Genomic DNA, 24,320 nt, shown 5'->3' on the forward strand with positions numbered 1-24,320 from the left:
TCAAAAGAGACAACTGAAAAAGCAAATGCCAATTTCATTTCTTTGAGCTTTTTTCCTCTTCAATAGATTTCACCTTCTCTGTTACTAAGGCATAAATGAAGCTTATAAAATACCAATTACTGTTGACTAGCCCACTCCAAGTCAGTGTTTTCCCCTTCTTCAGTTCAGACTATATATCATCATTATTATCACTGAGATGCTTTATTGGGAGTTTAAAAGAAAAGATTAGCAGTAATCTTTCTCCAGAATTAGAAGTAGCAGAAAAATACAATTTAGCCTTTCCTTCTTAAAAGGAGATTTTTTTTTCTCATTGTTATTGCCTAATAATGCACTCTGATGACATTTGAAGAGGCATTGGGTAAAGAGGAAAGTGATTGTACAGCTAATAAAATGCTTAGGATTCTCCCTGAGACAAAAATGAAGGATTTGAAAGATTTAAACCACACACAAAGTAGATTCTCATGCTGCCAGAAACACTTAGAACGTTCTATAGGGGGAGGAGGAATGTCTACAATGGAAAATTATTATTGAGCAAGGGAATCTCTGTCCAATGTGCACCTAAATCAGTACTATGTTCCAGGTTTGTGAACAGGAAAAAATGCTTTTTTAAATTTTTTTTTAAAGAGAGCACAATCAGTTGACAGCTGAGTTGGAAAGATTTATATAAGAAAGGAGATGACACACCTCTTCAAAGGTGACGTATTTTTTCTATTGAGGCTATCTTCTACACAAGGGATTTTTTTTATCCATTATTGAAAAAGTAGATTTTTTTCACTAATAAGAAAGCAATATTTTGATGAAGAAATTTTATGTATGCACAATAGTGTTGAGGAAAACAAAATACCTATAGGTAAAACTTAACCAAGGAAGTTAAAGGCATTACAATGAAAACTATAAAACACCAAATAGTGTTTGAATAAGACGTCGGGAGAGGGCTGGCAATATGGCCTAGTGGCAAGAGTGCTTGCCTCCTATACATGAAGCTCTCGGTTCGATTCCCCAGCACCACATATATGGAAAACGGCCAGAAGGGGCACTGTGGCTCAGGTGGCAGAGTGCTAGCCTTGAGCGGGAAGAAGCCAGGGACGGTGCTCAGGCTCTGAGTCCAAGGCCCAGGACTGGCCAAAAACAAAAACAAAAACAAACAAACAAAAAAAAGACATCAGGAGATGGAAAGATTTCCCATGTTTTTCAACTGGCACAAAGTCATTAGAATGGCCATACAGTATTACCAAAGGTGATTTTATCCACAGTTTCAATGCAATACCCATTAAATAGAAATTTAAAAAACCCATTAAATAGAAATAAAAAACTCAATCCACAAATTTATACAGAAGCATAAAAGACCTCAAATTATGCCGGGCTAGCTCTAAACCTCCTTCCGTGTAGATCCCGGGCCTGTTTGCCCCCTCCGTGTGTTCCCCTTTTGCTCTCATGTATAGCCTCTGGCTAGTAGGAAGTAATGCTGGAGCGAGGGCCATGGGTAAGCTCGGACCAGGTGTGGCCGCCATAACGCCCTCCACCCCCCCCCATACACGCCAAGGAGGCCAAGTACGCATGGACATCTAGGAGTAAGCTTCAGGAGCTTCCCAAAGTTTTATTCGGGGGGTGGGGGGTTATATAACAGTAATGGCAGCAGGAAGATGAGGGACTAACTGGGTATTAACAATTGGCTAATGAACTGTCCATCACGGTGATGTCACAGAACTTCCCGCAGAGGCGGAGATCAGTCCCCCCAGGACCGGCCTCTTGGGGGCCATTATGATATCACACGTGGCCAAGGCGGAAGGCAGGGCTGGTTTGCTATCTCTTCCAGTAGAACCCGGAAGGGGGTAGGAGTGGCTAACAGCCAAGCAACCCCAGGTCTTAAAAGTATAGCCATCCCCGACAAAATTACAGAAGTAATTCTGACCAAATAACAATTACTTAGAGTATGATATTATGAGTCTACAGAGCCATAGTTAGAAAAGTAATATGGCACTGGCACATAAACAGGCATATAACAAGTGAAACGGACTAAAACACCTAGAAATGAACTGTTACAGCTATCACCATCTGATCTATGATGATAGAGCCAAAGATATATACTTGAGACTAGATACATCCTCAACAAAGGTGAAAGAAGGAATGAGGGTAAAAATGGTCAAAGATGTTTATTTGGCTATATGCAAACATGACAATGAAACTGGTTGAAATTGTTTAAATAGGGCTGGGAATGGGCTTAGTAGTAGAGTGCTTGCCTAGCATGCATGAAGCCCTGGGTTCGATTCCTCAGCACCACATAAACAGAAAAAGCTGGAAGTGGTGCTGTGGCTCAAGTGGTAGAGTGCTAGCCTTGAGCAAGAAGAAGCCAGGGACAATGCTCAGGCTCTGAGTTCAAGGCCCAGAACTGGCCAAAAAAAAAAAAAGAATTTGAAGGATCTGAAGGAGAGTGATAAAGAGAGGTCAACATCTATCTCTACACCTATTGCACATGACTAACTCTGGAACTGTTTGGGGATAGGAGAGTAGGGCAGGAAAGAACATAATGGAAAGTCAAAACATTCAAGTATATTGCTGTCGGGGTCTTTAGCCCCCAGAACTCTCCCGACCTGTGGGAGAGATGGGGAAGCTCACCCCGACCGGGGCGGGCCAAGAAAGGAGAATGGTCAACGGACCGTCTGCACCCAGCCCCCCATCACCGGAGGACAATCAGATGCGTCCGGGAGAATGTCTGCACATGTCTTGCTTTATTGAGGTAGATCCTTCTATTAAATAAGGCACAAGAGCCAATCAGGTCAAAGATCAGCAGGAAGGGGAGGGGTGTACGTGCACCTATCTAGGGACTGTGAAGGGACGCCTGAGCTGTCCATCAAGGGTGGAGGGCTGAGGGACCAATCCTAAGAGGCGGCCTAATTCTATGTCACAGCCCACAGGACCGCCTCCGGGTTCACCACCAGGCGCCATCTTGGCCACACCTGGTGGCAAGGCTGGGAGGCGGGGCCAGCTAGAACCGCCCTTCCGGGTACTGAGTAATAGCCACACGTGACCCCAGGGCCGGAAGACAGGCGGGGCCAACTAGGACATATTAGTAAGGGGAAGAACAAGAGACTAATCTATTTAGTATGATACCACTTATACCATAAAAACCTACCCAAATAAACCAAATATCTCTGTATATATCTATTTATCTTTTATCTACCTGTCTGTTTAAAGACCTAGGAGAGTATACACCAAATGGTTATTAATTAAAGCTACTATCAAAAGAATACTGAACTCTAAATATGCTCAAGGCATACTGTTATGCCCAAGTATGCCATTATGAAAGAACTGTGCATAGCATGACACTATGTACATGCTTGAAAATCTGTGTGTATATTAGTACAGCCATATGTAAGTAGAGAATGCTTTGTGAGGACACATACCAAGATATCAAGCACATGTTAGTGATTACCTCTGGGGCGAGTTGGTAGGATGTGGTAAAAGTAGCGTTGTAGGTGCTGGTTAGTGAAAAGACATTTTTCAGTGTTTGTTTCCTTTTCTGTTACATTTTTAACAATCACTGACAAAATGAATAAACTGACAAAATTCAGTTTGCTTTTAGATAATATATCTCAAGGAAAAACTTCATGTTTGAATTATTGTCATTCTGGAATCAATCTATTTACCACCTGGAAGTCATTTCAGATGGTCAGCTGAGATCACTGTTCTAATGACAGCCTTGGTCTCCCTACCCATGGCAAAATCTAAATACTGAAGCAGTCATCAAAAGTACATATGATCACATAAGATGATGGTAAGCAAAATGAACTACCAGTTATGGAAACAAGCGGTTTATCATTGTTGTTGTTATTTTTAATGTGCTATGTGAAATTATTTCTTTTTTATCTCCTCTATGGTTTAGCCAATGTTGTCAGTGTATGTGATTTTGGCACCCTGGATATTGTATATATTTTTGTCCGAATCAAGGAAGGGAAGTGGAACAACATCAAAATGGTGAGACAAATGGTAAAAGGCAAACCAATGCAACAGCAGTACTTGCAAGACAATATGTTGTAAACTAACTGTACAACTCGGGAGGAGGGGTAAGGACGAGGAGGGAAGGTGGAAGAAAAATGAGGGAGGAAGTAACAAGTTAGACAGGGAATGTACTCACTACCTTACATATGTAACTATAACCCCTCTGTATACCACCTTGATAACATTTTTTTAGAAAGCCATCTGATGCACTTATATATAGAAACTCTAGGGGAAGACATGGTGGGTTAAAATGATACTTTCTACATAGCCCCTTCCCACCCCCCAAAACTCATACACTGTAGTCGTTTTCTTGGAACTCACACATAAAATCGCTCCAGCATAAGGTTTGGGTGCCTTATCCTGCTGATGGGCTGAATGACACATAAACTGCAAATCGGTCTACCCTCATTTAAGTATATCCCTGGGCAATGTCTTGCTACAGTACACACCATAGATAAATGGCACATTGCTTACACAGATAGCTAAAGCAGGAGGTAGGGTTTCCTTCAAGCTATTGTAATTTACACCTCCTCTTCCTAAATAAAGAGCCTGTGTGTTTCCTATAGGCACACAATTCTTTCAAACTGGGCATACTTCTTTTGAAACTGTCCATGTTTGGGGCACCCAGTGTCTCCTGGGAATAATTGTAAGTCAGCAATTTGTATAGAGTGAAGATGGTTTGAGCTCCAGTTGTTTTATGATGTGGCACCCTTTCAGACAATACAATTCTGGGAAATTGTCAGAAAGTAAAAGTCACAAGAAATAGTGCCTCGATTGTTTAAAGGACACCCAAGAAACTTACTAGAATCCTTTCTAAAGTTTTAAATTATTTTCAGGCAGAAAATTAAACTGCTTACCCTCATTTGATAGATCACACCTATTCATAGTTTTCAATATATATGTATATATAGTGATATATACACATAGTGCTTAACTCATTCACTTAACTAATATTTTCTGAATACTGTTTATTGAATCTACTGAAACCACTGTTGTTACCTAGGAGCTGTCCTAGGTACAGACGTGCATCCATGAATGATAATAATGATGATATGTTCTTAGAGAAGAGAGGAGAGGCATTTTCTCTCTTCATTGCTATGAGATAGCGAAACACATGGCCATCTTCCTTCATCTATATACAAACTGAAAAACAGGCACTGTGTTAGGAAATCTGGATATAATTGTGAACAAAAACCATATAACATCTTGGAGGGTGTTCTAGTGAAGAAGACAACTACAGATCAAGTAAACAGCCAAGTAGTACAAATTGCAAATGTGGCAAGAGTTTATTAATCCCAGCTACTCATGAGGGTTAGAATCACAGTTTGAAGCCAGCTGAGGCAGGAAAGTTCCTGAGACTTATGTCCAATTCATCACCAGAAAACCTAAAGTGGAACTGTGGCTTAAATAGCATGCTAGCCTTGACAAGAAAAGCTCAGGGACAGTACCCAGGCCCAGAGTTCAAGCCCCACAACTAACAAAAAAAGAAGAAATTATTATTTTGATCTACAGTTTTGGAGGTATTGGTCCATAGTCACTTTGTCCTGATGCTTCAAGACATGTGGTGAAGCAGCACATCATGGGGGAATGTGTGTGAAGAAAACTGCCTACTTCATGGCAGCCAGAAATCAAGAGATAGAAGCTCCCAGTTGTCTTTGAGGATGTACCCCCAAGGACATAAGACCTCCCTGTAGGCCTCACATCTTAAAGATGCATCCACCTCCCAACAGTACAAAGGTGGTAATTAAACTTTTAGCATATGTGCTTTCCAGGGACATTTATCTAAACCATGGCATCTATTTTCAAACTGTCACTCTCACCTCAGCATAAGTGCTTTGAGAACAGTAGCTTACTTTACTCACTGTTTTATATTCAAGCATACAACAACATCTGGCACCATTTAGAATCTTAATAAATATGAAATTCGAACAAGACCCCATATGACCTAGGAACCATTACTACTGCCTTCTCCTGGATCAGATGCCCTTTGCCAGCAGGAAGTAGCCAGAAAATGTTGGTACACCTTTATAAACATCAAAAGGTTGGAATGTTAGGTCTGCCAGGGAGAGGAGACTCACCACTCCCCTTGTCTTTGTGAAAGATCTGTCTAGAACCAGTAGTTACCTGACTGTCAATCACTTGACTGTGAGTCAGCAAAGGACCCCAGCCAGACTCATGGGTCACTTCCTCATCTGCTGAGATCACTTCCAGAACCACTCTAGTCATGCCTTCTTTGGATAGTGAGAGGTTCCCCAAGCTCTGAGATCACTTCTACATCTGCTGTGATCCCACCTCTTGTCTTTCCCTATGTAATCTCTCTCAACCATAAGTTCTTTGTCTTCTTCTCTCTCTCTTCTCTCTCTGCACACCTCCATCTTGTGCAGGCCAGCAGTTTGGTGTCCCTCCAATAAACTCTTTGCCTGAAAAAAAAAAGAAATACTTTGAAGCTGCACATCAGTTTCACAATTTCATCACAAAAAATATACAATTCAAAACTTGCAAAAGCCAATCAACTGGAGACTGATATTAATATTAAGTTAAAATATAAGTACATATATTTATAATATGATCTCATTGCTACAAAACAAAAACCATAACTATATTTGTATAAACATAGAAATTTTCTGGAGGAATATAAAAAATGCTAAAAGTGATCATATCTGTAGAATTCCCAAGAAAGAAGTATGAGTTTAGAGAGGTGAAGATGCTAAAATACAAGATGTTTGCCAGAAAAAAGTTAACTTGCATAAAAAAGACTAAGAAGAAAATCCATGTGAACTTAAGCCAGCATGCTACTGGAATTCTTTGGTTAGGAGTAAAATCAAGCTAAGCCTTAGATCAAAGATGTCAAATTCAGAGCATGCACATACTTTTTCTCAAATTCCTATGAATCAGGACGTTCTTCACCACTGAGCCCGGACAAGGCTTCAGAAACCTTCTCAAGTCAATATTCCAGGAAGCCAGCACTAACACATTTCAATCAACCAAATGGATGAAAGCTATTTGGCACTCAGCATTAGTCACAAAACAGATTGAGAAATTGCTATAAGGAAAAGGGTAGTTGAAATACCATTAGTAAGCCTGAAGAGAGAATTGCTGAGAAGTGAATTAATAATGACTTCAAAGAAAGCCAGGCACTCTTGAGTGGAAGATAGTTAATGCTCAGTACAAAAAAAAAATTAGCCTCAGAGTATCTTCAGGTTTGTTATGCTAAAATAAAATAAAACAGGCACAACCCCAATCTTTTCTATCTGAAATTAAAATCTCTACACAAAGCCATATAGTGAGCATGCTCTCTTAACAAACCTGGCATTTCTTTATTTCCAAACCTGGCATTTCTATAACTCTTTTACTATGGACACATTTTGCCATCAGTTATGATTGATGGCTTGATTTTGCTTTGTCATCACTAGTAAATGAAGTAGAGAGTGCAGCTATTAAACACTTCTAGTTGTTGAGCAATTTATGGGCTTGCCTGGGGGGGGGTGTCACATAATAGGCCAATAGTGAAATTTGACTAGTATCCAGAGCCACTGATAATCATCTTTGGTCACTTGCTTTGAATGTTAATTCAAGTAGAGACAGATAATCAGCATTACCATTTTGTATGCTTAGGCTGAGGGGATCTGGGCCTTATATAGTTAAGTTATTGTTTATTCAGGCACCAATTAGGAGTCAGATAATACTGAAAATGTTGTATTCATGTCTCATTACATAGTGCTTAAGGAAACATAATGGAATATCTTTATGTTCATTCTCTCTCACATATCAACCTAGACTGCCGGAAAATCTTGTTGGCTCTGTATCCTGATTATCTCCCACCCAGATTATGACAACCATTTCTTCACTGACCTCCTTCCTTCCACCTTTCATAACCCTAATTTTTATAGCATTACAGCTAGAGTTATCTACTAAAGATCCAAAACACTCTGCTGAAAATTTGCCCTAGCTGCCCATTTTACTCGTCAGTAGTCTATAAGCCTACACTACCCATCAAGCTTCCCTCTGTCTTGTTCCCTCCTCCTTCCCTCTGTACTCACTGTGCTCTCTGCTCAGAACCCTCTTCTCCAAGATTCTTTGGGCCCTTCCACTCACAGATCAGTACATCAGTACCACAAGACTAGAAAAGCCTTTCCTCACCAAGGTATTTTACATGGTCTTCCCTTATGTCCCCTAAGACTCCTTAATTCTTCTTGCCATTTTTCTCTGACAGTGCTCTCCAACTGATACACTCTTTCCTACATGTGGTATTTATTTTCTATGATTTGTTATAACAATGAAGCTAAATTTTAAAATTCAGCCATAATTTCATATGGGGGCATACAGATTAATAGCAAAAGTAATTTTGATTTTAAAACAATGACTGCTTTCAAAGTCACTGTACCTGAGGTGAAATTATACTACAGAGTCTTAGTAACAAAAACACCATTGTAGTGGCACAAAAACATATATGAAGACCAACAGAATAGAAGAGAAGACCAAAATATAAACCCACACAGCTATGTCCATCTGATTTTTGACAAAGGAACTATAAACATACATTGAAGTAACAACAAAAGCACAACAAAAACCCGTTTCTTCAACAAATAGTGCTAGGAAAATTGGATATCCTCCTGGAGAACACTGAAACTAGAATCAATTGTAGTCTTATCTCCATTTAACTACCAAAAGCCAGAAGTAGAGCTATAGCTCAAGTATAGAGTGACAACACTGAGGGACAAAAAGAAGCTAAAGGAGAACATTGAGGCTTTGATTTAAAGCCCCAGTATCTTCCCTCCCTCACTTTCTCTCTCTCTCTCTCTCTCTCTCTCTCTCTCTCTCTCTCTCTCTCTCTCTCTCTCTCTAACTCTCTCCCTATAGCTACACACACACACACACACACACACACACACACACACACACACATCGGGTTTTGTATTGGCTCATACTTAGCCACTTGAGATGCACCATCTCAACCAATATAAAACCTGGGTACAAGGGTGCACACTTGCTATCCTAATTACATGGGAAGGATATACAGGATAGAAGCTTAGATTAGGCCAGGCAAAAAATGACATCATATTTTCTAAAATAATGAAAGCAAAACTGTGGGGAGGCATGGTTCAAGTGGTAGAGTACCTGTCTACCGCAACCACAGGCCTTGGGTTCAAATGCCAATACCATCAAAGAAGAATCACATGGGTTTTTTATTGGTTTGTTTGTTTTTCTGTTTGTTGGTTTGTTTGTCAGTCCTTAGTTTGAACTCAGGGCCTGAGCACTATCCCTGGCTTCTTTTTGCTCAAGGCTAGCACTCTACCACTTGAGCCACAGCGCCACTTCTGGCCATTTTCTGTATTTATGGTGCTGAGGAATCGAACCCAGGGCTTCAAGTATATGAGGCAAGCACTCTTGCCACTAGGCCATATTCCCAGCACCGAATCACATGTTTTTGTTCATGCAGAATCCAGACCAAAAATGACAATAATAATATTAATAGCAATGGTACATTACCATAGTAGTGCAAATATCAGCAAAGGTAAGGAGAATACTTGAGGAAGAACAGGGTTGAAGCACATTACACACACACACGCACACGCACACAAATACCATAATGATACTCCATAATATTTGTAAAAGGAGATCAAATGGGGAAATAATTGAGTATAACAGAGGAGGTGAATCTTTTAAAGGCACATTGTACATGTTTGTAGATGTACTACAATAAAGCAAACCTTTTGTAATTTATATGTATTAATTAAAGCATGTAGACAGTTTGAAAATTACTATTTTTATATTTGAAGATACAACAATGGAATTCATAAAAGTTAGCTTAAGTTGTGCACAAGTAATGAAGTCATTTTGATTTATAGTACAAGCTCCACAACTGATAGGAATTGTCAGAAAAACACTAAAATACCATTATTTTCATTTGTACCTAAAATTAATTTCTGACTTAGATAAATCTGACTTAGCTGTAGAATTACTTTTAGAGAAATTGTTTCATAAGAATCTTTAGCTCGGGGCTGGGAATATGGCCTAGTGGCAAGAGCGCTTGCCTCGTATACTTGAAGCCCTAGGTTCGATTCCTCAGCACCACATATATGGGAAACGGCCAGCAGTGGCGCTGTGGCTCAAGTGGCAGAGTGCTAGCCTTGAGCAAAAGGAAGCCAGGGACAGTGCTCAGGCCCTGAGTCCAAGCACCAGGACTGGCCAAAAAAAAAAAAAAAAAAAAAAGAATCTTTAGCTCTAGATATGCTAAATTCTTGCATAATTTATTAAAATTTAACTCAATATTATCATAACATATAAAATAATTTCAATAACCACCATAAGTTACCTAAGCAGAAAAATCTAGTTCAAAAAATTTTAAATACAAGAAGTCATTTGTAATCTTTCAAAAGTGACTGAGAGTGTTTTCAATTATATTGATTGCTATTCTGGGCACCAGTAGATCATGCCTGTCATTTTAGCTATTCAGAAGGCCGAGGTCTGGAAGATTGCAGTTGGAAGTCAGCCTAGTTAGAAAAGTTCACTAGACTTCATCTCCAAAATAAACAGCAAAATACTGGTCTGGCAGTGTGGCTCAAGTGGTTGAGCAAGGTCAATATCTTGAGTAAAATCCTAGTTCCAACCAAAAAAAAAGCATCTGAAATTCTATATTTTAATGTTGAAATAAATGTATCTACAAAAATAGTAAGCCAGAGTAATTTGGCAATTAACCAAGCTATCACATTATTAAACATCATTATTATTTAGCATTTATGAGATTATGACAGCAAAATATTCTTTGCTTTTGTGAAATAAAATTATAACTTTTGTATCCCCTATTACACCTATTATATTTATAACATGTTTTAAATAGTAAGCTTTAGTTTTAGAATTTTAATATCCACTTTTCTGTTTGTTTTTTTTTAAAAAATAGATGCTACATTTTCCTTTTGCTCTGAGCCTTGAAAATTGTGAAGCTCATCCTGCTTCAAGATTGTACTGCGGGCTGGGGATATAGCCTAGTGGCAAGAGTGCCTGCCTCGGATACACGAGGCCCTAGGTTCGATTCCCCAGCACCACATATACAGAAAACGGCCAGAAGCGGCGCTGTGGCTCAAGTGGCAGAGTGCTAGCCTTGAGCAAAAAGAAGCCAGGGACAGTGCTCAGGCCCTGAGTCCAAGGCCCAGGACTGGCAAAAAAAAAAAAAAAAAGATTGTACTGCCAGACTATTCCATCTCTCCTGCTTCTTATCCTATCTCTCCTGTTGTCCATGAGTGCACAGAGTGGGGGGGGGGGGGGGAGAGAGAGAGAGAGAGAGAGAGAGAGAGAGAGAGAGAGAGACCCAAAATGTTTTCTTTTTTTGATTTAGGGCCTAGTTGCAGCCATAGCCTTATCTACTGATTTATATTGCCATTCTAAATGTTCATAATAAACCTACTCTTCATCTGAAATGATATTGAGTTTTAATAGGAATCTACACTGATAGATCTCAAGGGACATTTTTAATCATAATCTCGTATAGAGTGTAACACAGAGCTAACATCTGATAAATGTATATAGGGCGCTGTAGAATTCCCCAAGAGGGAATCAATAATGCTAGTAACAATGTCAGTCCTTTTTGGTGCTTCTTTGCCAATGACTCTCAAAGTGAAATGACATCATTGTTTATGATGGAAGGGACTCTGCTGTTTAATGTCTTATATACCTTGCACTTATGAAAAATACTTGTACTTAGTCAATATTTGCTTCATGATGAGTAAATGAAATTTTATACATATATATATATATATATATATATATATATATATATATATATATATATAGCACTATTCTATGCTGACCCTGAGGTGGAAAACTAAACTAATTTGGGCTTTCCTGTGCAGACTTAAGCTTAAGGAAAAACAAGATAACTTTGACTCCTAGTCCAGAAATGCATACATAATGGATGACCTTCTTAAACAAAAAAGCCCCAAGTTATTCCAGTTTTGAGTAAGAAGCCCCAGAGACTCTTAAAGAGAACAGGCTGGCTCCATTGTCAGTTCCTAACTTCCTGTCACCTTTTTTAATCCTCCCAGTAAAGTTCTCTAACTCTGACTCTTGTTATTACCATTCCAGATTCCCTCACTAAAACCACTTAAGTTTTGACAAAAATCTATTTGGTAGACATGAGAAGGATGACATGTACTCACGTTTTACAATATGCCATGATAATATAAAAACTAAATTGACACAAAGTACTAATTCAAATACTAACAGAAAAATATAAGTTTACCAAAATAAGATTTCTAATTTTAATAATGCTAATAAATTAGCAGTTGACTCAGTCTCAACCTGATAAAAACAAATATGTTCCGTTGCTAACCTTTTCAATGAGACTCTTTCTCTTAATATGACCTCTCAACTTTTGGGTACATATTGCCCCTCAGTCCAAGATCCTCATCCTAACTCCTCCCATCAAAACCTTCCCAACAACATGAGTGCTTCCTAGACCTTTCTGGAATAAGGACAAATGGATGCCAAGTACTACTAGTTTACAAACCATTGCTAGACTGGGTGTTTGATCCAACTCTGAAGTTTATTCTATCACACAGAGACAATTGATCTTGCTAAAGCCTACTGTCTTTTTGTAAAAATTCTATAATGGCCCTTTGAACATGATGCGCTGAAATGCCAGTGTTTGATGATCACAAATACAGAACAGAGTTGAGGATGTCAGAGATAAAATGATCCAAATGTTGAGTCATTTGGGGGTTCAGAGAGCCCTAAAGTGTTGTAAAATAGACCTTTGTTTGGAATCAGTTTGGATGTCTATAAAAATTATCATGGATCTCTGACATTTCATGTCTCACTGTTTATTGCACCTCTCAGCTGAGTGACTAGCATGTTTTCTTTTTTTTTTTTTTTACCCCAGTCAGAATGGCCTGTATTCTGAACTCAGAAAACAAATTCTGGGGGGGGGGGGGGGATGCAGAGAAAGAGGAACCCTAATACACTGCTGGTTGGAATGTAAACGAGTGCAACCACTCTGGGAAGCAGTCTGGAGATTCCTCAAAGAACTAAACACAGAGCTTCCCTATAACCCAGCCATATCACTCCTAGGCTGTCGGGGCCTCTGAGGACCCCTTCTCCCCCCCCCCCCCCCCCCCCCCCGCCCCCCATCTCCCGGGGGAATGCCTGAGCCTCAATTCTATGGAAGAAACTCCGCCCTACCCCTCATACGGCAGAAGGAGTAAGGCTTGTCCTTACCGGACTGCTCTAAGCCGAAATCCCTTCCTCGGCCCCCCATAATGTGTCAGGAGCCGCAGGACAAAGATATCGGGGAGACGGTTGGATGGTTGAATGGGTCTCCCTAGCATGTTTTCTTCAACACTGGAGTGCTCAATAAGTAATTGATTAATTGTTGGTCACTCAGAAGATGAAAACATGTTTTCTAATGATCTTTGTATTAAAATATGAATCATCTTAGATTATTTTTCTTCAAAATGCCAATTATTTAGTCTGTTGTAAATAAATATAAAATATTACATTTGTAAGGATATAGCTGTAAACTTTCAGGTACATAGTCAAAAGAAATACCTAGATAGAAAGAATAATGAAAAGAGAACCCCCTTCCAAGTCTGAGGTTAAAAAAAAACTATTTTAACAACAGCTTATGAAGTGAAATTGCTACATGAATAAGACATTTTATGTCAGGTTGCATCCAGAAGCTGGCAACATTTTCAAAGCAATGTTAACAATTTGAAATATATTGAAATGATTTTGTAAATTAATACTATAGCTATGAAAAGCTTAAGCCTATAATTATTCTTCTCTGGAAACACTTTTTTTCCATCTTATTTTTGTAAGCACTTTATATGGAGATATGATATGTAGTTCAGTGAAGTACTTTAGGATAAAATAAATCGATTTATTAAATAATTAGTATGGAGAGAGAGGGAAGATATGTGCCTTGAAGACGATCTAAGATTGTTACTGGGAGCAAAATAATATTCATACTTTTCAAACCACATCACAAATTGCAACTGCCAAGCACATTCACAAAAATGATATAATTCTGTCATGGATTAGATATGGACATGGTGTTAGCATTTTAGTGTGGAAATAATTCTGGTAATATGAGTGTGAGAAAACCTGTGAGGATTTAGAAAGGCCAGATAAAGTATAAAATATATCTGTGCTGTGACAAGGTAAGAAAGTCATTCTAGGGAGAGGATGTATAGTGTAGATTATTCATGACCTGAGAGAAGACTTAATGACACACAGAAGACTTTAACTAATAAAAATGGAAATGATGATATACACGTTATTGAATACCTCGAGGGTAGCAAGTATGATACTGGATATATAAAAAGGCCAAGAGCTTCTCTCAGATCTAAAAAGGAAATATCAGAATGTCCCTAAAGACGGATAAAACCTACGGCTATGAGGATTTGGTTTTGTTTTTTTAAAAAGATATAGTTGGCACAAAATGGAAATTAAAAACCATATAAATTAGTGACTAAGTTGATGCCTCCATTATTGCCACAAACAAAAGTCCATATTTATGTCAAGTACAAACAAACAAACACGAAATCCTGGGGTTTTAAATGACAGCCAAATAATTCTTTTTCTTACATATTCCTTTAGAAATCCATGAGGGACAAAATGTGAAAATATGGCAATAAGCTAATTTTAAAAGATGAAAGGAAGTAATCTCAAAATGCTTCATAGCTAATAAACAGCTGTAGGAAAAAGAGTTTTGATTGTGATACAACATTGTAACCTTCCATGTGTTTTCAGATTCTTACATTCATTTGAATCAAGTCTTTTTCACATATCTCCTACTTGTTTTAATAGGCAAAATAATAATCATTCCAAGGAGAAACAGATTCCAAGAGTAGAAGTGATATCAATCTGTTTTGGCAAGGGAGCAAGCCAGTAAAACTGAGAGCCAAGCTCAGGTGCCATGATTCTTAATTCAGAATGTTAACTATGAGAGGTTCATGTGGTTCTTGATCAATTCATCTCTCTTCGCACTAAAACATACTCCATTTGTTCAACATGAAGGCCACCCTGTGTTACCACTCTATACATAGTATACACAGAGGCACTATTTTTCTTCTAGCCAGGCATTCTGCCTCATTTAATTGCTTTTTTGACCATATTCCAATCAGACCAAACAATTTTTTATTCTTTCCCCCCCCAAAAAAAAAACAGTTGCTCAATAGCATTGATTACGTTTCTGGCTTGAAAATCTGGTATCATTTCAGCCAATAAAGAAAACAGAAATTCGTTGACTTATGAGGCAATGCATACTTTTTAATGGCTCTTTCTGTGAGGACGCAAAGCTGCTCAAGGTAGAAACCAATGAAAATAAATAGTGCTAAAAACCGGAACTTGATTTATTGAACATGTGCCATATTAGATAGAACTGTAGCTTTAGCAATAACTGCTAATCAGATCATTGCTTTAAGTAATTTAGGTGCATCTTAAATTTGTGCTATGATGTGATTTGGGGTTTTGTTCTTCTTTTTTTTTTTTTTGGTTTTCACATTCCTTGTCCAACTTATTCATGTTCAACTTTGTATGAAATATTTTGCTCCCCGCCAATCAGAAGAGAAATGATTATTTCAAGGCTTTTAGTGTGTCAATAAATTTGGAAATGTGATTAACACAAGAAAATCCCCTAGTAAATGAAATAAAGAAATAAATTTTCTTACCCTTATAAGACAAATCAGAGCCAGAAAAACCTTCAGTATTTCCACAGGCTGATTTTGGCATTCAGTAATGGCCTGGGGATAATCTTGACAAGTAGGTTGAAAGACAAAAGCCTTTCTCTGCCTCCACTGAAATACAGAAAATGGAACCTATTAAAAGTTTACTTCTCATTTAGGAAATTAACTTCATGAGAGGGCTTCATGCTTTTTAGAAGCTCTATTGCTTAAGCCATACCTCCAGCCTTTTTTGTTCAGGTTGCTTTTGAAGATAGGGTCTCATCTTTTCCTCAGATTGCTCAGACATTGATTCTCCTATTTATGGTAGATGGACACCATCATGCTTATCTTATTCTGTTGAAATAGAGTCTCACATGCTTTTTGTCTAAGTAAGCTTAGAACTATGAACTTCCAATGTCAGTCACTCATATACATCGGATAAGTGTATGCCCTCTACCCAGCTATTGTTTGACATGAGGTCTTATGAACTTATTGCCCTGGATAGCCTTGAATTGACATTCTCTTGATCTCTGCATCCAGATTAGTTAGGAATATAGGCACGAGCCACAGGCATCGGGCCTGAGGTAATAAATTAAATATTTACAATGCCAAATCAGAATGATCACCACTTCCTTGATACTCATACAAAACAACTCCACAAAAGATACCTCAGATAAATGAGCCATTATCAGATAAATGAAGTTTATCTGGTCTGGGGGGAAAAGGAAAAAAAATAGTAAACCTGAGTGATACCTTGTGGTATAATTACAAATGTATGACAAATGCCCCCAAAATGCTCGTGCTATATCCCTGAGAGTCATTCAAATATTACCTTTTGGTCAGAGTAAAGTTTTATGTTCAGTTCTGACATCAGGAGATGCTTGCCTCCTAACATCTAACTCTGCCTCTAAACACAGATGACACTGTTGAAAGGTAGGCTAGTATCCGGAGACACTGAGACTATTAAAGAAAATCCAGAATGAGAAAAGCAATCAGAAGCAAACACTTCCATTCTTTTAAGCAAATTATTATGATGAGTCATAGACTACCACCAGTTAGCATCCTTAAATTATGTCCTTGGATATATTAGAAATAAACTGGAGGAGCTACCTTAGATTTCAGATAAGAAGAATGTAATCTCCAAATGACTTTTACCATAACTGAGTTTCAGAGAAAAGAAAGTTTAGGGGATTCCAAACTTGTTCTGAATGTCTGCAAGGAGTATATAGAGACTGAGCTGTCTATTAAAGATGAAACTGGAGAATAACAGTGTTCAATGCATGAACACATTGCCTATGTAAGGCACTATACTAGGTGTCTCATAATTTTTGTATACCAGGAATGTTTTATTACCCCCACAAACATCATAAACCATCAAGCAGGCTTTGAAAGATTGTGTCGATGGCTAGACTGCTAGGAAGTAGCTTCAGGAGAATGGTGGAGTCACACTTACAAGGTCTTGCATAGCTTGCCTGGGTTTGTCTCTTCCACCTCATCACACAATGCTCACTCACCTAATCAGTGCACTCTATGAAGGAACCAACTCCTCATTGCAGAGTGTTCAGATTGTAGATTACCTTTGCATATATATCTGCCCATTATGTATAAAATTTTGTGCATCTACCAGGTTTTTTCAAGTTATTTCTGCAAAGACCTATTCTCTCACTGCTAAATCTAGATTGGTTTCCTGCTTAGACCCAGTTATGCACATATTGTTCGTTGCACTTTTTATAGTTTATATCTAAACAGCTGCACACATGGTGCATTGTTCAGACTTCTTCCAGCTGTCAAGAAGAAAATGCAGGTAAGAGTTAATGATGAGAACTTAAGTCGGAATCCTACAGAGTGGAAATGAAGGCAGATTATCTGGGGAAATCTTGAGCATGTCTCCTTAGACAAACATCAGCTCTACTCTCTAAGGCCTTCAAATGATGACGGGAAATCCATGTTATTAAACGTTTATTAAGTTAAACATTAGTTATACCTATGAAATTGACTGATGTTTAACAAACCTGGGCAGCATAGCCAAGCTAACTTGACTTATAAAATTAGCCATTACACATGTCTATTTACGGTTCATTTTACCTATGTAGCTATAAAACCCATGAGAACAAAGACTCAGGATATTTTTACAACTGTGTCCACAACCCAAGAAAAGCATGTTCAAAACTTACTCTCTATCAAATGAGCTAAATAACAAATGCCTATTGCGGACTGACATAGCATGGGTAGACATAGAAAACAGGAAATAGTAACTAATTATAGCACAATGTGGTTTCTACCTATCATATTCCATTCACTTTGGCTGACTGTACAAACTCATTAACAACAATTATTATATGTATACAGAAATACTTAAAATGAATACAATACAATAGGGACCATGCAAAAACTACCATATGGAAGTGTTTACCAATTAGTCAATTATTAATCAATCAGAAATTAATCAGAAAGTCATAAAAAGGAAAACCAAAATGTATAAAATAAGCAAAGGACTAATATAGTAGGACAAAATAGGAAGGTTTCATAGAAGTGACAAATGTAGACTAAAGAAGGAAGAGTCTGAGCCATGTGTTATCTTGAAGAAGAGTCACATGCACAGGGATTAAGAAGCACAAACACTTCAGACTGGATGAGATCTGGTAAATTTAGGGAGGAGCAAAGTGATCAAGAGGGAGAACAGTAGGAGATAGAGGGAAATACAAAAGAAACCCGAGAAGATGAAAGGGGACCATGTTATTGTGGATGGTTGTGAGAAGGCAAATAACCTTGGAACCAATTGAAAAATATTGTTGTAAATTCAAGAGTGTGGAAAATGTTAAAAATGAAAATGCAATTTCTATTCCCAGTAAAAATAAAGGAAGACCTGTTCCCATAAGCATATCACTTACAATATATTCCAAGAAAATAAGCTGTTCTTCACCATGACAATATAAAGAAAATAAACTGTTGAAATTAGCTACTATAACATTTTTAACCAGATTGTAAAATCCAGAACAATTCTTGTAGTAAGACAACCCCCCCACATGAAGTATTCTCTTGCTTCCCAAGTGTTGCAAAAGAAATTTAGCTTATTTTATAGGTTCCATGATTGACTCCATTTAGATTAAGAAATATTGACTTTGAGTTAGAATTGAATGGTGCAAGAATTACACCAGATTTCCTCTCGATCTTATGAGATCCTAGCGGGAGCTTCAATTGTCCACTCATCTAGGTTCCCAGTAGGTAAAAGGAATAGAGAAGAGCCATTTCTCACTCTTATTTAATATGGCTGAAAGATAAGCTCTAAGAAGTTTGCTCACAGTCTGGTTACTTTAAGAAGCCCCAAATCAAGCCAACTGTATGTAGCTCACACCTATAATCCTAGCTACTCTGGAGGCTGAGATCTGAGGGTCAAAGTTCAAAGATAGCATCAGCAGATAAATTCAAGACTTTTATCTTCAATCAGCCAACAAAAAGCTGGAACTGGAAGTATTGCTTAAGGTGTAGCATGATAGCCATGAGCAAAAAAGTCTGAGAGCATGGGGCCCTGGGTGTAAGCCCCAGTACAGAAAACACACACACACACACACACACACACACACACACACACACACACATGCATGTGAAGCAGCCTCGAATCACACAGCAGGTCCACTGAAGAGTTGATCCTTGCTTTATTCCGCCAAGTCAAGCAAAACACCAAGTGTGCAGTCATTCTGACCTTGGCTTAGCTAAAATTCCCTCACCCCAGGTGGAGCATTCCATTCAGGGCCTGGCCAAGGTCGTTCTTGGCCCCCAAGAGACCATAGCCTGTTTTTTTGTTTTGGGTTTTTTTCCTGCTTCCTTGTTAAGACCCATATAAGTGTGACCCCCAAATCTACCCCCTCACATAACCGCCGATCCCAGGGGAAGGTTGCTGCCCCTTGCTGTTATTTAATAAACAGTCCTTGCCTATAAAAGATCTAGCCTGACCTGTTTCCTTTTCCTTTCTCCTCCATTTTCCTAACACTCACTACACTGCTAATCAAAATAAAGTCCTGTTGCAAAATGTGAGGCCCTATTGCACAAACAGACCCACTGACCAAGGGAATGCCATACTGCATTTGATGTTATAGTAAGGAGAATTAGAACTAGCATAAAACAAGTACAAAATTCAGTATACTATTATTTATTTCTGTAAGAATATAGTGACTCAAAAGGAAAACCTTAGGAAGAGACTTCAGTGCTTGAAATTATTGGTGCATGAGACAAGAACAGAGAAGGGTTCACATAATTTTCAAACATGAAGATCATTAATTATCTTTTATTTTTAAACTTTAACTGAGATACAAAGGACTGGATATTAATGAAATGCTATATAATGTTCCATTCATATGTATGTTATATAATGTTTAAATCTTGTTTAATATATTTATGTTTATCATTTTTTCATGGTAAAAAGTAAAATCCTTTCTTCCAGTATTTTAGGATGTGTAGCACATTACTGTCTCACACAGATGATTGGATATCTTAAGAAGAATTAAAAGTTTGGGGCTGGGAATATGGCCTAGTGGCAAGAGTGCTTGCCTTGTATACAGGAAGCCCTGGGTTCGATTCCTCAGCAACACATATACAGAAAATGGCCAGAAGTGGCGCTGTGGCTCAAGTGGTAGAGTGCTAGCCTTGAGCAAATAGAAACCAGGGACAGTGCCCAGGATTGGCAAAAAAAAAAAGAAGAAGAAGATGAATTAAAAGTTCAACTCAGTTGAATGCACCTCTGTCCCATTCTAGCTTTTTTTTCTTTATTGTATAGGTGATGTACAGAGGGGTTATCATTACACAAGTCAGGTAATAAGTATATATATATTTTAATAGTGTCCCCCTTCTCTCATTCTCCCCGTTTTACTCCTTCCCTAAATTTCTATAGTTCATTTCCGACACATTGTCTAGTGAATATCACTGTTGAATTAGTTCATCTTTTATCCCACTGTCTCACTATTTCGGTGCTTCTCCTTCCCCTCCCCAAATCAGATAAACTCATATACAAGACAAAATGTAAACAAAAAACAGCAACAAAGGGGAGAAATACAGAAAAAAGTAAAATAGAGACCAAAAACAAGTACAATAAAAAACTTCTGGTTTCCATTTTGTGGAGTTCAGTAAACATCATTTTATATTATCATATGCATATCATTCTATCGTTTGAATAACCAATCTAATGTATTTTGTTGCCATACATTTATAAACAAAAACCTCTCCAATTCCACTAATCAAAAATTTATTCAATATCTCTCTGGTTGGAAGGCTGTTTCAAACATTGGAGATAAGGCAGAGACCTATCCACAAGAAGACAGCCTAATGGGGTTAGGTTAAAAGAAGCTCTGTTAGAAAGCAGTCAAAAGTGCTGTCCTACAGGGTAGAATGGCAGTCAGAATACAAAAGTGGTAGGATCTGTGAAGGTTTTTGCCAAAAAGAGACACACTCGGACTCCTATGTGAAGTCAATATCACTGGGAAAGAGACATCAATCACACATAAACTAACCCATGGGGCATCTAGAAGTTTCCTGAATGGAAATGGAACACACTAACTGTGGCATTTTCTATGCCTGTTAGCAAGATCAAGTCCAACCCTGGGGTCCCTTGACTCTGTTTGAAAGTTTCATGAATCAGAAATACTTCTGTGCCCTTGAACTTTCTGTGCAGTTAGAACCACAGAGTGGCAGGGCAGAGGAATAACTTAGTGGAAACCATTTATCTGCTCAGCTATCAAAGAATAGGGTACTCACAGTGTTGTGTTTAAAAGGGCAAAGTGTCAGTGGATGTACAAATCCCTGGTGTGCAGTGATTACATAAAAGAGGACAGTTTGCCTGAAACTTCTATTTCCAACACTTGCACACCACTAGGACTATTTGAAAATCTACCATACAGCATAGATTTGTCTTAACATTTATAGAAAAGGTTAATAGTTCCCTTACTCATACATCAGGATCTCTAAATAGAACATTAAATAAGGTGTCATAAGGTCATGTAAATTTGGGTAGAACATTTTTTTGTCTGAATTCTAGTTTCCCAAACTGAAAGAAGCTAATACAAAGTTCTTTGAGTTTTCCTAGGTACTAAACAGGGTAATAGAATTTCTGTGGCATTATCTGATGGGTTTAAAAACAGAATATCACTGCCATGCCACACTACTTTTTAAAACAACATGGTCAGTTTTCTCTCTTTAATTAATGGATAGGCATTACTATGAGCACTTGATTCTTTGATAACACCAATGGATTTACTCTGATTCCATTATCTGTAATGGAAATACCTCCAAGAAATGTTGGTATATTTATAGTCTCTTGAAACTTCACTAATGTAGCTCTTACAATTAGTTCCAGGGCACCAAGTAAAATAGTCATTGTTTTGTGAAAAAAATGAAGACCTCGGGCGGGCGCTGTCTTCCTCCGCCTGGTGAGCCGGCCTTGCCCGCCGGCCGCCCCGCGCCGAGTCCCGGCCTGGTCACCGCTCCGCCGGTTCGAGAACTTGTCTTGGACAATTGCAAATCAAATGATGGAAAAATTGAAGGCTTAACAGCTGAATTTGTGAACTTAGAGTTCCTCAGTTCAATAAATGTAAACTTGATTGCAGTTTCAAATCTCCCCAAGCTACCTAAATTGAAAAAGCTTGAGCTCAGTGAAAATAGGATCATGGGAGGTCTGGACATGTTAGCAGAAAAACTTCCAAATCTCACACATCTAAACTTAAGTGGAAATAAACTGAAAGATATCAGCACATTGGAACCTTTGAAAAAGTTAGACTGTCTGAAAAGCCTGGATCTGTTCAACTGTGAGGTCACTAACCTGAATGACTACCGAGAGAGTATCTTCAAGCTCCTGCCCCAGCTGACCTACCTGGATGGCTACGACAGAGATGACCAGGAGGCCCCAGAATCAGATGCAGAAGTAGATGGTGTGGATGAAGAGGAGGAGGATGAAGAAGGAGAAGATGAGGAGGATGAAGAGGATGAAGACGGTGAGGAGGAAGACTTTGATGAAGAAGAGGATGAAGATGAAGACGAAGATATAGAAGGGGAAGAAGATGAAGATGAAGTCAGTGGTGAGGAAGAAGAATTTGGACATGATGGAGAAGTCGATGAAGATGAAGAAGATGAGGATGAAGATGAGGATGAAGATGAGGAAGAAAGTGGGAAAGGTGACAAGAGGAAGAGAGAGACAGATGATGAAGGAGAAGATGATTAAGACCCTGATAAATCTGCAAAACCAGAACTGTTCAGTATTGGTTGGACTGCTCATGGATTTGGTAGCTGTTTAAAAAAAGGTAGCTATGATACAAACTCCAGGACACCCACCCACCCAAAGAGCCAAAGAATAGTTCCTGTGACATTCCGCCTTCCTCTCTTTATTCCCTCTTGGTAATCCACCAAGCTTGGGGACTTGGCCCCAACAAAATTGTAAGCATTGTTAGGTTTTCGTGTAAGACTCTTGCTGTAGTGTGGATAGCTGTGATTGGTGAGTCAGCCCTCTGTGGCTACCAGTTACACCAAGATTGTAACAGCATTTTTACTTTCTGTACAACAACAACAACAACAAAAGCTTTGTAAATAAAATCTTAACATTTTGGGTCTGTTTTCTTTTTCCATGCTTTTCTTTGTTTTTTTTATTTTGTTTTGTTTTATCACATGAGGACATTTTATGTGACAACTGCCAGAAAAGTATTTTTTAAGATTTCAAGTGAAATAAACATGTTACTCTTTGGTTAAAAAAAAAAAAAGAAGACCTCAATGGTACATTAAGAAAATGAAATAAAAATCATACATACTGGAAAAGAAAGAAAGAAAACTTTCTTTCTTTGGGGAATGACATGATTGTCTATGAATAAGGAAGATGTAGGTCAAGTGGCAGAATGCTCACCTAGCAAAATCAAGACTTTGCTTGAGTAGAAACTTCATCATCACCAAAAGAAATAAAGAAAAACAAACTAGAGATAGCATGATTATTTATACAGAAAGTACCAAGGAATCTAAAAAACACAATAAAATTCTTCAAATTCATAAATGAGTTTAACAGACTTGCAGGATAAAAGAAGATAAAATGATAAGGTTTTTAAAAAGTCAATAACACTCTCCTGAGCAGTGGTGGCTTATGATTGTAATCCTAGCTACTCAGAAGGCTGACATCTGAGACTCAAAACCAGCCTAGGCAATCAAATCCAAGAAACTTGTATCTACAATTAACCAGCAATAGCCCAGAAGTGAAAGGATGGCTCAAGTGGTAGAGTGCCAGTCATGGGTAAAAAAGCCAAGCAAAAGTACAACGGCCCGTGTTCAACCACAGGACCACCCACCACACACAGACATGCACGCACACACACCAAATCAATGGCATTCTGTAAACTAGCAGTGAAAAACTAGAAATTAAAAAGTGAAATAAAAATATGTGGCTTGTAATGACACCAGTAATGAAAGAGTTTGGATTTGAACATAGCAAAATAAGCGCAGGAGCTATAGGCATAAATCTATAAACAACTGCTGAAAGAAATTAAAAAGAGCTTTGAAAGTACCAAGATATCCTGTGTTTATAGATTGAAAGACTATATTGTTATGATGTTACTTTTTTCTAGCTTCATCTATAAATCCAGTGCAAATTCTATCATACTTTCAGGAAACATTTTATAGTTATCATAAGCTGGCAGT

The 24,320-nt window shown here is 38.2% G+C and overlaps 1 protein-coding gene across 1 annotated transcript; it reads left to right on the forward strand.

Moving 5' to 3' along the window:
- Nucleotides 1-22,041: 22,041 nt before the first annotated feature.
- On the forward strand, nt 22,042-23,250 carry LOC125344112 (acidic leucine-rich nuclear phosphoprotein 32 family member B-like). Its single transcript, XM_048336713.1, has one exon. The coding sequence runs from the start codon at nt 22,042-22,044 to the stop codon at nt 22,864-22,866; it is 825 nt and encodes a 274-aa protein (XP_048192670.1). The 3' UTR covers nt 22,867-23,250.
- The last annotated feature ends 1,070 nt before the right edge of the window (nt 23,251-24,320 follow it).

The sequence above is a fragment of the Perognathus longimembris genome, chromosome 28 (assembly GCF_023159225.1).
Source record: "Perognathus longimembris pacificus isolate PPM17 chromosome 28, ASM2315922v1, whole genome shotgun sequence".
Classification (NCBI taxonomy): domain Eukaryota; kingdom Metazoa; phylum Chordata; class Mammalia; order Rodentia; family Heteromyidae; genus Perognathus; species Perognathus longimembris.

Coding starts and splice junctions, on each gene's coding strand:
- LOC125344112 (XM_048336713.1), top strand. CDS start 22,042: ATGAAGACCTCGGGCGGGCGCTGTCTTCCTCCGCCTGGTGAGCCGGCC.